Source organism: Callorhinchus milii, unplaced genomic scaffold (assembly GCF_018977255.1).
Source record: "Callorhinchus milii isolate IMCB2004 unplaced genomic scaffold, IMCB_Cmil_1.0 Scaffold15, whole genome shotgun sequence".
NCBI lineage: Eukaryota > Metazoa > Chordata > Chondrichthyes > Chimaeriformes > Callorhinchidae > Callorhinchus > Callorhinchus milii.
In genome coordinates, this window is record NW_024704756.1 from 16,970,578 (window position 1) to 16,983,611 (window position 13,034).

Below are 13,034 nucleotides of genomic sequence, written 5' to 3' on the forward strand. Positions count from 1 at the left end.
TTCACTGCGTCCTCCTGGGGATACACAGACATCGTGTGTCCCCGGTGTGACTCACCGCTCTCACTCCGCTGCCTCCTCTTCACACGGTCACTTTACCCTGGATTTCTCACCCCGAGACCCCGTCACCTCCTCCTGGCGGATATCTACCATTCTGTCGCTCTGTCCAGTCCAGTCTGTACAAATTGCTTGCGTATTTTGTGTGCGTGCGCGTGTCTCCCTCCCTCCATCTCTCCCTTCCTGCTTCTTTCTCTCCTTACCGCCATCTCTCCACCCCCCATCCCTTCTTCCTGCGTATCTCTCTCTCTCTCTCCCACAAAAATATACATGCAATTCACTTCACAGTGTATCCTGTGTGTCAAATGCCAGGATTATTACTATTATTTATAACAGGTCTGTGGGGGCTTTAACAGCTGAGGCCAATGTCAAATGTGGGGCTTGAAGCAAGAGGCACAAAATCACCAACCGAGCCACCATGGGGGGGGAAGGTGGGGGGGGAAGGTGGGGGGGGGGGAAGGTGGGGGGGGGGGAAGGTGGAGGGGGGGGAAGGTGGGGGGGGGGGAGAGAGGAGTGATTGCCACTTTGCACATTGATCAGATTGTCTGACTTGAGACATGAGCTTGTGAATAAAGGATGATTCCCTGCCGCACCTTGGGCTCAGCCTCGCAAGCCTACCCCAGACACCATCCCCCCCACCCTCACCCCCCCCACCCCACCCAGAGTAAGCAGTGAAAGGGAATCTGCTCCATGTGTAGCTGTGCTCCGCACAGTGGACAGCAATGTGAACTGCAGCCGTGGCTCGGCCCCATTTATCCTTTTCCGCACAAAGTGTCCCCAACATTTCAAACCAGTGACGCTGAAGGCAGACAGAGTCCCTGAGTCTGGCATTGAGTTACCCCCCCAACCCCCCCCCCCCCCTCTCTCACACAAGGGGGGGAGGCTTCCCTCTCGCAGGCTTGAAAATTCCACTTAATCACAATAATGTAATCTTTAGTAATTCTGATGTTTGGCCGAGGGGCTTTTATGAAAGGGCTTCCCAGGATTAACTTGAAGTGTAGTGACTGTGTTTTTGTAGGCAAACGCGGCAGCCAATTTGCACACAACGACGTTTAATTGTTTCCTGGCAACATTTGTCATAAATCCCTTTTGGGTCTAGACGTCTACACAGCACAACCTAACACACGCGCACACACACACACACGCACGCACGCACACTCACCCAAACGTACACATGCACACACGTACAAACGCACGCACATAAACACACGCACACACACACACACACACACACTCACTCACTCGCATAGAGAGTCAGCATCAATCCATCCCAGGAAAATGGGAGTCAGAAACAAGATCCGCTATCTCGGCACTGACTAAGCACTGGAACAACAGCTTGGCTCGGGGGGTGGGCGTGGGGATTATGGGGGGGTATGGGGGGAGAGGAGAGGAAGGGGTGGAGGGAGCAACTAAATAAAGTACTGAATAAATGAGGCTCGGTGACACCCAGACCGCGCAGTGCGTTGCCGTGATGAGATGTGTTCACTACACACAGAGTATTTTTACACACTGACAGTTAATTGATCTGACACGAGATATTCAACCACTCGTTACCCTCTCCCTCCTCCCCTGTGGGTGACGGTACCGCTGGTCACATCCCGTGTTGGCGGTGCAGGCTTGTGCTGAACACGCTAACGGTTGATGTGTCGGTGTCTCTAGCTTTCCTGCCCGGCGGCCGCTTCCTCCTCTTCGTCGTCGTCCTTCTCACCCTTAATCTTGTGCCGACTGAACTCCTCGATCACAATGTCCTCCATACTGCAAAGGGCGACAGTGAGAGAGACCGGAGTCACAGCGAGAAACCACCAACAACAACAACGACGTGCATTTATACGGCGCCCCCACCACCCCCCAAGGACTTAACAGTGGCCGAGTCTGACACAAATGATCAATGCCGTGTAGCTTCCCACATGCAGTTCTCCCGAGTGAGGCATTCCCGTGTGCGGCGTTCCCGTGTGCGGTGTTCCCGAGTCTGCCTGTACAGTGGGTGATGATGCTGGAACCTTACCTGGTAACTTCTCGTCAGAAGCAGGTGGGACACAGAGCGGAGAATCATGGTTAGTGGTTAGTTCCCAACAAACCGTCAGTGACGGGATGACCAGGTGGTGCAGGGAAGTGTCAAACACAAAGGGTTATTATCATCATCATATTGTTACTATCATTAGATCCTAATATCCAAATTATTATATTGTTAATATTGTATTTTTATTATTATATTAGATTGTTATTATATTAGATTGTTATATTGTCATTATTAAAGGGTGAGATCTGCTGAGATGTAAATAAACAATGGAAGAACCTGTGACCTCCTGCTTTCCTGTCAGGAATTTGACGGACTTTTGGATGTGATAACAACACCAACAATTTGGATTTATATAGCGCCCTCCACGCTGGGCGGCGTCTCAGAGCGCTTCACGTGCACTTGATGGGATGTGTTTTGGGATGGGAGGCTGGGGGTCTGGGCTGGGTCTGGGGTGCTGGGGCACTGGGGGCTGGGGGTCTGGGCTGCGGCTGGGTCTGGGGTGCTGGGGGGCTGGGGCTGGGGGTTGGGGCACTGGGCTGCGGCTGGGTCTGGGGTGCTGAGGCTGGGGGGCTGGGGTGCTGAGGCTGGGGGGCTGGGTGCTGAGGCTGGGGGGGCTGGGGTGCTGAGGCTGGGGGTGCTGAGGCTGGGGGTTGGGGCGCTGGACTTGGCTTCAGGAGGTGAACACGACACAAGCAACACTCACGTTCAGAGGGTTTGGAGTGCATCAAACTGATCGGAATGTCCACCATTACATCACTGAAAGCAGAAGAGAAGGAGTGAGAGAGAGGAAGAGAGAGAGAGAGAGAGAGAGAGAATGAGTGAAACAGAGTGAGAGAGTGAGAGAAGTGGCGGCAATGAGGGGAGTGAGTAAAACAATCACCTGGCGGTCAGGTCTCCCAGGATCCTGGGGAAGGAAATCCGGGGACAGAGAGAGCAAAAACACAAGGAGAAAGACGATGTGTTATTGCAGATTAACTTCAACTCTCAGATACATAGATTGTTACAGCACAGACAGGGCCCCGAGTCACTGGTTATCCTCTACACAGCTTTCCTCCCGCACTGACTCCCTCCCACACTCCCTGTTCCCCTCTCCCTTGGGGTTAGAGTAGAGAGCTGCAGTGGGGGAGTGAGCCCCAGCACCGACACGATGGGGGGAAGAGAAGGGGGGATACTGTGATGGTTGAGAACCTTACCCTCCTCGTGACACTGTGACCTTCACTTTCAGACAGTAAGAAACCAGGATTCCGAGCACATCCTTATCCAGTTCTGGTCGGAGCCTGAGGACAGTCAGAGATCAATCAGGAGAGTAGAGTGGGGTTAGGGTCTGAATAACAGCCGCCCCCACACCCCCAGCCCCCACACCCCCACACCCCCAGCCCCCACACCCCCAGCCCACAGAGCCAATGTTCCCAACGCTGCTTGTGGTGTTACCATCCAGGGGGGATGTGCAGCCGAGGATTCTTCCTGAACTCTCTATCCCTGTTTCCAGCCGTGTTGAAAGTTTTTTTTATTTTATGAATAAAGATAAGTAATCGTTACTTTTGATACAGGGTCTCAAACCGTGGCAGTGTAGAGCAGGGCAGGGCTGGCAGGTACAGGGTGGGGCAGTCAGGCTGTGTGGCAGTACAGACGAGGGCGAGCAGGGCGGGCAGGAGATGTGCCAGTATAGGGCAGGGAAGGTAGGAGATGTGGCAGTATAGAGCAGGGCAGGGCAGGAGATGTGGAGTCCTGTAGCTCAGTGGTTAGAGCACTCGCTTTGCAAGTGAGCGACCTGAGTCCAATCCCCGGGGGGTCAGGGCGAAACCTTGGGCAAGTTTCCTTACTCCACACAGAGCCTAATAATAATCCCTCCAAAAACCAAAAACAATCATAAATTGGTCATTTTCAATCCACGACTGTTTGTGGGACATTGCTGTGCGCAATTGGCTGCCGCGTTCGCCCACAAATATACAGTCAATTCACTTTACAGTGTATTCTGTGAAGCGCTTTGGGACGTCCTCCCGACGTGAAAAGCGCTATATCAAATGCAAGGATTATTATTATTATTATTATAGGGCAGGCAGGAGATGTGCCAGTATAGGGCAGGGAAGGCAGGAGATGTGGCAGTATAGGGAAGGCAGGAGATGTGGCAGTATAGGGCAGAGAAGGCAGGAGATGTGGCAGTATAGAGCAGGGCAGGCAGGCCAGTTTGGTGCTGTGGCAGCGGAGAGTAGGGCAGACATGGCAGACAGTGTGGTGTGGTGTGGGGTAGTTACATGGTGCTGGACGCCAGGTTGGTGTCTTGGTGCTTGAGTTTGCCGTCCAGAGCCAGGCCTCGCTTCTGCCGGTTGGATTCCAGGATCGGGGTGAGCGAGTAAACCTTGGTGAAGGTGGAATTAACAGCCACAGTGTCGCTGCAGTGAGGAGAGAGTGACAGTCACTCCCAGAGTCACACAGACAGTCACTCCCAGAGTCACACAGACAGTCACTCCCAGAGTCACACAGACAGTCACTCCCAGAGTCACACAGACAGTCACTCCCAGAGTCACACAGATAGTCACTCCCAGAGTCACACAGACAGTCACTCCCAGAGTCACACAGACAGTCACTCCCAGATTCACTCCGTGATAATAACAGAGATTCACACTGAGATTTTCACAGCTGCAGCGTTTCAGATATTTATAAATTGGCAACAGCAAAAATTGACCCTGATGTTAACACAGAACATTAACACACACACACGGACATACACGTGCACACTTGCGCATACACACATGTACTCACACACTCGGGCACAAATGCACAACACACACAGTGTACTGGTTACTCACTCCGTCTCCTCGGAGCTGACGACCTTTGCATATTTGTCGAGTTGGTAAAGGACCACTTCCGTGATCTGCTCAACTGATGGGATAAGAGAAGAATGTTGGTCACACAGAGACACACAGACACAAAGAGACACAAAGAGACACAGTCACACAGGGACACACAGAGACACACACAGTGAGACAGAGTCACACAGAGACACCGTGACTCACTATATCTCATTGCTCCAGATCCACTCTCCCAGTCCCCTCTCTTTGCCCCCTCACACGGGAAACACAATTGAACATTTAACAGAGCTCCTACCCCACAGTTTGATCTTCTTCACCACCTTGTTGGTGGTGTTATTGATGTGGACGGTGATCTTGATGGGCTCCTCATGGTAAAACAGCTGTCAAACAATCACATTCATCATTGGCTGCTGTGTTTCACCCACAAAATAAAGTCCGGTGCACGTGGCAGTACATCCTGCGAAGCGTTTTGAGATGTCTCCTCTTGATGACATGATAAGGTGCTTTCTCAAATACAAGGATTATTATTACTATCGTGTTCATTGCCTGACTCTGACCCTCAGCTCTCCATCCCGTTACTAACCTCTCTCGATCTTCCCTTTGATTCCTCTCCAACCCCCCCAACTCCCTCCCCCCTCCCCATTTCCCCTTTCTCCCCCCCACAGCCACAAAGTGAATGAATGATTCAATGAATGAATGAATGAATGAGGGATTGTCGGGCAGGACACCTAAACACCCACCTGAACAGAGCACAGACGGAACCTTGATTTAAAATCTCAATAGAAAGATGGCACCTCCAACAATGCAGTTCCCCCTCCATCCCCCCAGCGCTCCCACCCTCCCTCCGCTAGTCCCAGCACCGCAACGGAGCACCAGCCTAGACTGTGAGATTAAAGTCCTCGATGTGGGGCTCAAACCCACAATCTTCTGACTCGAGAGGCGAGAGTGCGAGTGACTGAGCCAGAGCCGCCACATTAATGCATCTGAACCATGTCTACATTCTTTCCCATCTTCTGTGGTGTGCCATTGCCCTCTGTGGTGTGCCATTGCCCTCTGTGGTGTGCCATTGCCCTCTGTGGTGTGCCATTGCCCTCTGTGGTGTGCCATTGCCCTCTGTGGTGTGCCATTGCCCTCTGTGGTGTGCCATTGCCCTCTGTGGTGTGCCATTGCCCTCTGTGGTGTGCCATTGCCCTCTGTGGTGTGCCATTGCCCTGCAGGGATGAGATCAATCAGTACGCAGCAGTTATTATAGCTCTGAGACGTGTCCTCTGGTTATCAGTGTAATAGTAACTGTGAGGAGAGGGTGAGGCCCCAGGCTCCAGCACTGACCTCTTTCTCCAGAGAGACCTGCAGGTTCAGGGGCTTGTCTGACATGAGGAACTGCCGGGTGGTCTCCACTTTGGGTTTCACCTTACTTTCCTCCGGCGCAAACTGCACCTTGCGGATAATCAGGCAGACAGAATTCCTGGTGCAGAGAGAGAGACTCGTCAGCCTCCGGGGCAATCCAGTCAGCAAACAACAACAACAACAACCATCGCATCAACAACATCAACAAGACCCACAACATCAACCATATGGACAATAGCAATACCTCCCAACCCCCACCCCAGCACTGCACTGGATTACCAGCCTGGACTGTGAGCTCAAGGAGTGGCTTTAAACCCACACCTTCCTGACCTTCAGGTGTTATTCTGGGCTCTTATGTTCCACTTATCTCCTGCAGGGCAATCGTGAGCTGTGCCTGGTTTGTCGGGAGGTGGATTGGGGAGAGCAGGATGCCGTGTTGTTTACACAAATGTGTTGTACCTTTTGTGGATTTTCTCCTCCAGATTTTCTGCACAGAATCCTTTCACCTCGAAGTCCACACCGCAAGACTGGGGTGGGGTAGGGAGCGAGAGAGACAAACATCAGAGGCAGACAATCACGATGACACAATAATATGGGCTATCCTATTATTATTAATAATAATAATAATGACCCTTGACTTTGATACGGGACCTTATCACACAGTCGAAATGGCTCAAAGCTCTTTGCAGGATTTCACTGTCAAGTGTAGTGACTGTCTCATTTGTAGGCAAACGCGGCAACTAATTTGCGCCATAAACAACCATGAAGTGGTTAAACCACTTCTTGATGATAGTAATAATAATAATCCTTGTAATTGATATAGCATTTATATCATTTTGAGGAAACTACAAAAATATAGATTTTTCTTCACAAAGAGAGAACCATCTTTAACGTCTGCCTGAACCACCAGCAACTGTAAACAGCTCCTTGGTTCAACAGCTCATCCGATGGGACTTCAAACAATTCCGTGCCTCCCCCAGTCCTGCCTCGGAGCATCAGCCTAGGCCTGGAGCTTGGCTGATGTGCACTAGTGTGAGTTGATCACATTTACCTTTCCAATATCATCTTGTCCTGGCTGCAGGGTGACTGAGCAGGGCAGGTTTGTAGGGATCTGGAACAGAAATATACAGCTTCAACACAAATACTGTCATGTAGAGTAGGGTCTGGGAGCCTGTTATGCAAGAGGAACATTCAACAGTGTCAGCTACCCCGATGGCAAAGCCACTGCGTGGTGTGAAAGTGATAACAACAACAACGCATTTATACAGCGCCCGTCACACAGGGCAGCGACTATGAGCACTTGACAGTGGAGGAATTTGACTGTGAACCAACACAGCATCTCACCAGGAATTGACTGGGATTGTCCCAGCTTCCTGCTTCTGCATGAAGACCAGGTCATGTCTCGAACAAATTTTGTTGGGACCTTGGGTTGGGACCTTGGGTTGGGACCTTGGGTTGGGACCTTGGGTTGGGACCTTGGGTTGGGACCTTGGGTTGGGACCTTGGGTTGGGACCTTGGGTTGTGCTCCAGCCTGAAATGCTTACATCAGGAAGATCTAGTGTGAACCTCACCTTGAAGAAGAATGGGTAGCAGTTCTCCCCCAGTTTGTGTATCAGTTTTGTCTGCAGACAGGTCAGCTCCCTCTTGTTCTCCGGCAGTGGTGGGTAGACCTGATATGCGTCAAAATAAATATCCTTTCGAAACGTCAACCCCATAACATCCAAATCATCACGGCCATATCGGAAGGCACACGTCATTGTTACATACACTGTGAGCAAAGGAGAGAGGAGCTGTTAAACAGGGCTGGGACACAAACAGGAACTTGATACACACAATGAGATGGCTCCCAGCAGATCAGTTCAATCCCCTCACCACGAGAAAGTGGTGAGAAACAAGCCATATCCGGGACTCTAGCCCCTACCTTTCCTATCCTTCAGGTACTCGGGATCAATCAGCACAGCTCCATCTGTAAGAGAGAAAGGAGTGGGTCAGATTTAGTCCAAATCCAAGCCTGGTAAAGTCCAGGTTCACTCCGGTTCAAGCATGTAGAGTGAGTCAGGAGGTTATTGGTTCGAGCCCCCACATCTGGGACTTTGAGCTCCCAGTCCAGGCTGAGGCTCCTACACAGCGCTGGGGGGGGGCGGGGGGGGGAGTGGGGGGGGTGGTGGTGAGGAAGCACCACATTTTCAGAGACTCCATCCTTTGGATAAGACGTTAAACTAAACTCCTGCCTATGCCCTATTCAGGCGGATGTTAAAGATCCCGCAGTGCTGTTGGATAAGAGAAGGGAGTGTCTCTTTTTCTCCCCACTCTCGCTCTCTCTCTCCCAGTGTCCCGGCCAACAATCCTCTGGATTGATTGATCACCCGCCTCCTGGCTCTGGTCGGGGTGTTGCTGTGTGTCAAAGTGCTCTAAAGTCGAGTGTAAAGATGCCACAGAAACCAAAGCTGCTCCAGTCACTCACCCACTGGGTCCACACTGTCAATGTGGTCTACAAAGTCCCGCTTCCCCAGGTAAAGGGTGAGCTGTGGGCAGAGAAAACAAAACATTATCTCCATCCAACTGCAATATCCATTGTCCATTCCTTCACCAACTCTCCTCCCGGGAGATTCCCACGTGTAGGTGACATACACACGTGTAACTCTCAGTCTGGTTTGGAGAGTCTTACATGTTGCGACGGGTTTCCCTGTGTGTCAGACACGGATGATACAAACATTGGTTGTATTCCAGGACAATGTTCCTTTGAGTTGTAAGTTCACACTGAATCTGTTTGAAACATTCCCTCCCCACTCCCCACCCCCCCCTCCCCACGCCCCCCACCCCCCACCCACTCCCCACCCTCCCTCCCCATCCCCCACCCCCCACCCACCCACTCCCCACCCTCCTCCCTCCCCACTCCCCCACCCCCACCCTCCCTCCTCCTCACTCCCCCACCCCTCCCCCCACAGGCGGTGAAAGGCGAGATGGCATCCCAGTCCTACCTTGGCATTTTTACTCATCTTCTTGAAAACTCTGTAAATTTGGAGAGTAAAGAGTTAACACCCATGCCGAGCATAGCACTGTGTGACAGTGTGTGACGGTGTGTGTGACGGTGTGTGTGACGGTGTGTGTGAGACAGAGAGAGTTTGTATGACATTGCGTGTGTGCGAGACAGGGAGAGTGTGTGACAGTGTGTGTGCGCGTGTGTGAGTGAGTGTGTGACACAGTGTGTGTGAGACAGAGTGTGACACAGTCTTTGTGTGCGAGACAGGGAGTGGGTGACAGTGTGTGTGTGTGTGTGTGTGTGTGAGTGACATAGTGTGTGTGAGACGGAATGTGACACAGTGTGTGTGTGAGATGGAGAGAGTGTGTGTGTGTGAGATGACACTGTGGGGAGTTGGGGTGATGGAGAGATGAAGTATACTCCTCACATTACTGACCGCGGCACATTGAATGAGGCACTTTTCCACTTACTTTCCAATATTACCAGCCATGATGACTCGCAGATACAGCTGTGTGTGTGGTGATGGTGGGGGGTGGGGGAGAGAGGTGAAGTGGGGGAGAGGGGAGTGGGGGGGGAGAGGGGAGTGGGGGGGGGAGAAGAGAGTGATGAATAGTTTTAATAATCATTCACTTCCAGATATTCAGCTTCACTCAGACGCACACAGTGGTTTATCCTGAAATAATAATTTTTTGATACAGCGCCTTATCACGTTGTTGAGACATCTCAAAGCGCTTCACAAGATATACAGGAAAGTGAATTGACTGCACTTTCCAATTGCGCACAGCAGCGTCCCACAAACACAAACATTCGTGGATTGAGTGACCAAATATATATATATATCTTTCAAGGGATTATTATTCCCAAAAAGCAATGTGCCATTCAGCTAACAGCCGGGTTTGCACTTACCGCTTGGTGAACAGAGGCGTGCGGAGTTAGGAAAGTAAGGTTTCGTCCCGCTCGGGAATCAAACCCGGGTCCTCTCGTTTGCGAGGCGAGTGCGCTAACCACTGAGCTACAGGACTGCAATTTGATATGAACTCTGGGCTCAGAAGGTCTATTACAGCAAAGAGAGCATTACACGGAGTGTGTGTGTGTGTGTGTTGGGGGTGCGGGGGGGGAAGGAGGAAGCGGCAGTTTAAAACCTCTCTCTCTAATCTCGAGGCTCAGGCGACTTGTGTGAGGACTGAAACCTGGGTATTACTGAACAGCTAAAGAAAAAGAGCTTTGGTCAGTGAGCGCGGATTAGGTTCAACTCAAAGCTGTACTTCAGCTTCTAAATAACTTAGATATCTTTACCCAAAGATCTGCTAATTTGCAGATCCCAGTGTAGGGGAGAGCGTGGGGCGGGGAGAGGCACATGGCCCAGTGTGTGACCCCCCACCCCCATGTCTGTGTGAGACCCCCTGTGTGTGTGTGTGTGTGTGACCCCCTGTGTGTGTGTGTGTGTGCAACCCCTTGTGTGTGTGTGTGCGCAACCCCTTGTGTGTGTGTGTGCGCAACCCCTTGTGTGTGTGTGTGTGCGCAACCCCTTGTGTGTGTGTGTGTGCGCAACCCCTTGTGTGTGTGTGTGTGTGTGTGTGTGCGCAACCCCTTGTGTGTGTGTGTGTGTGTGTGCGCAACCCCTTGTGTGTGTGTGTGCGCAACCCCTTGTGTGTGTGCGCAACCCCTTGTGGTGTGTGTGCGCAACCCCTTGTGTGTGTGTGTGTGTGTGCGCAACCCCTTGTGTGTGTGTGTGTGTGTGCGCAACCCTTTGGTGTGTGCACAACCCCTTGTGTGTGTGTGCAACCCCTTTTGTGTGTGTGTGTGTGTGCAACCCCTTGTGTGTGTGTGTGTGTGTGTGTGCGACCCCTTGTGTGTGTGTGTGTGCGACCCCTTGTGTGTGTGTGTGTGTGCGACCCCTTTTGTGTGTGTGTGTGTGCGACCCTTGTGTGACCCACACACTGGGCACAGTTTCGTTACCTGGAGAGTTGGTTCAGGTTCTGCTCCTGGTTCAGGTCCTGGTGTGGGTGGGATCTCTGATGAGTGTAACAATCTTCAAGGCTCGTCTCCAGCTCTCACACCCCAGGACTACACAGCACTCACACCCATTCCTGCTTTATCCCAGTCCTCGCTCCTCCCAGGGCATCCTCCCGGCCACTCAGCACCCACCCCTACCCCCACCCAGCCTCACCTCCACCCATGTTTCCCAGCTGATCCCATTAAACGCTTAACGTGGCTGGAAACAGCGCATTACATAAGGGCTTGCATGCGAGGCTTCAGTGCAGGTAAAGAGGATTGCTTGGGGGGAGATTATAGTTTAGCACTCAGTATGATAAGACGGAGTGTTTGTGGGGGAGGATGGGGGTTTGCTCAGTCAGCCGTGTCCCTTCCAACGATATGATGTTACATCACAAGTTACACAAAGTGTGTGGACGGACAGATTTGGTGCCAGGGGAATGGATTAGCCCTCAGATACGTACAGCCTTTGCTATCTGTGGACCAAGGGCGGCTATATATAAAGCCTCACCTTTATTTAGTGCCTGGTGGACCTCAGCCAGATTAAGGACTTTGGGGAGAATTAGAAACGTCTCAGAACGCTTCACGAATAATTTTTTGGCAAGTTTCGTGGGCGCAACGTGGCAGCTATTTGCAGACAGTAACCTCCTGCCAGCAGCCATGAATGGAATGACCGATTTTCTAGGTGATTGTCGGCCAGGACACCGAGAGAGAGAGCGAGAGAGAGAGAGAAAGAGGGCAAAACTCTCTTCTCTTTTCGAATAGCGACGCAGGACCTGAACAGGCACAGACCAGAGCTCGGTTTAACATCTGACCCAAAAGATGGCACCACTGACAATGCTGCGCTCTGGGATGGAACGTCAGTCAGCCTAGACCGTGAGCTCCAAGCTTCATGTAACTTGTGACGTAACGTCACATTTTTGTTTCTGGCCTCACCTGCGGCCGGGTTCACTGGTCGCATCTCGAGAGCTGACGGCATTTGGTCGATGCCGCAGGAATGCTGAACTGCGGAGACGAGTGATGGTCTGTGACACGTGATCCTATTTTTAACTCCAACCTGAAGCTTGAACAGGACAATCTGCCTTCTGTCAGCTGAAGGAGATAGAGGGACGGACGTGTCCAACAAACCCAGCAACACAGATTAAACTAATGAAACTCAGAGCTGCTCACCGCCCCCTCGCTGGAGCCTTCTAGAGTAGAGATGAGCGCGCTCACCTCACCTCACCAACAATCACGTCGCTGAGACGTCTCAAAACACTTCACAGAATATACTGTAAAGTGGAGCCACTGTGTATTTGTGGGTGAAACACTTGCAAGTTTTGTCCCAATTTCATTTAATTTAATCAGGGCTATTGTGACAGCTATTGTGACCCTCCCTGCCCTCCACCCGCTCGGATCTAATCCCTGATTGTTCAGCGCCTTAGGATGTCCTCCTGACCATGAATAATTTGGGATTGTTTTGGAAGGTGACCCTGAGGAAAGATCAATTCCTCAAAGTGTTCCGACACTCGTAACTTGCTAAGACTCTTGCTTATCACTCTGGAGAAGGACAGATGGAAGGTTTTACGTTCCACGTAATTAACGGCAATGCTTGCTAATCCTCTTATTGCACCCGCTGACTTTTCCCAGTAAGTAGGAACCCAGTTGTTAGTCGATCGGCGGATCGCTTTCTGAGGGTAATGATCCCTTCAAATTTTTTTTTAAAAATATAATAATTTGGTCACTCAAACCACGACTGTTTGTGGGATCTGCTGTGTGCTATTGGCTGCTGCCTTTCACCCGCAAAACACACAATCACTACACTTTACAGTACAGTCTGTG

General features: G+C 51.4%; 1 protein-coding gene across 1 annotated transcript; it reads right to left on the minus strand.

Annotated features, from left to right (window-relative positions):
• Nucleotides 1–1,528: 1,528 nt before the first annotated feature.
• Nucleotides 1,529–11,198, minus strand: LOC103179108 (arrestin 3). The gene is made up of 17 exons (XM_007894212.2): nucleotides 11,178–11,198; nucleotides 9,689–9,726; nucleotides 9,217–9,247; nucleotides 8,700–8,760; nucleotides 8,157–8,201; nucleotides 7,807–8,003; nucleotides 7,286–7,345; nucleotides 6,694–6,761; nucleotides 6,217–6,352; nucleotides 5,183–5,267; nucleotides 4,885–4,957; nucleotides 4,330–4,467; nucleotides 3,268–3,351; nucleotides 2,955–2,978; nucleotides 2,778–2,830; nucleotides 2,060–2,066; nucleotides 1,529–1,809 (listed from the first exon to the last, which is right to left on the minus strand). The coding sequence occupies exons 2-17, from the start codon at nucleotides 9,706–9,708 to the stop codon at nucleotides 1,710–1,712; spliced, it is 1,182 nt and encodes a 393-aa protein (XP_007892403.1). The 5' UTR covers nucleotides 9,709–9,726; nucleotides 11,178–11,198; the 3' UTR covers nucleotides 1,529–1,709.
• Between the last annotated feature and the right edge of the window lie 1,836 nt (nucleotides 11,199–13,034).

Coding starts and splice junctions, on each gene's coding strand:
- LOC103179108 (XM_007894212.2), bottom strand. CDS start 9,708: ATGGCTGGTAATATTGGAAA. Junction 6,353..6,693: donor GAGGAGAAAATCCACAAAAG/GTACAACACATT, acceptor TCTCTGCACCAG/GAATTCTGTCTGCCTGATTA. Junction 3,352..4,329: donor AACCTGGCGTCCAGCACCAT/GTAACTACCCCA, acceptor GACTGTCCTCAG/GCTCCGACCAGAACTGGATA.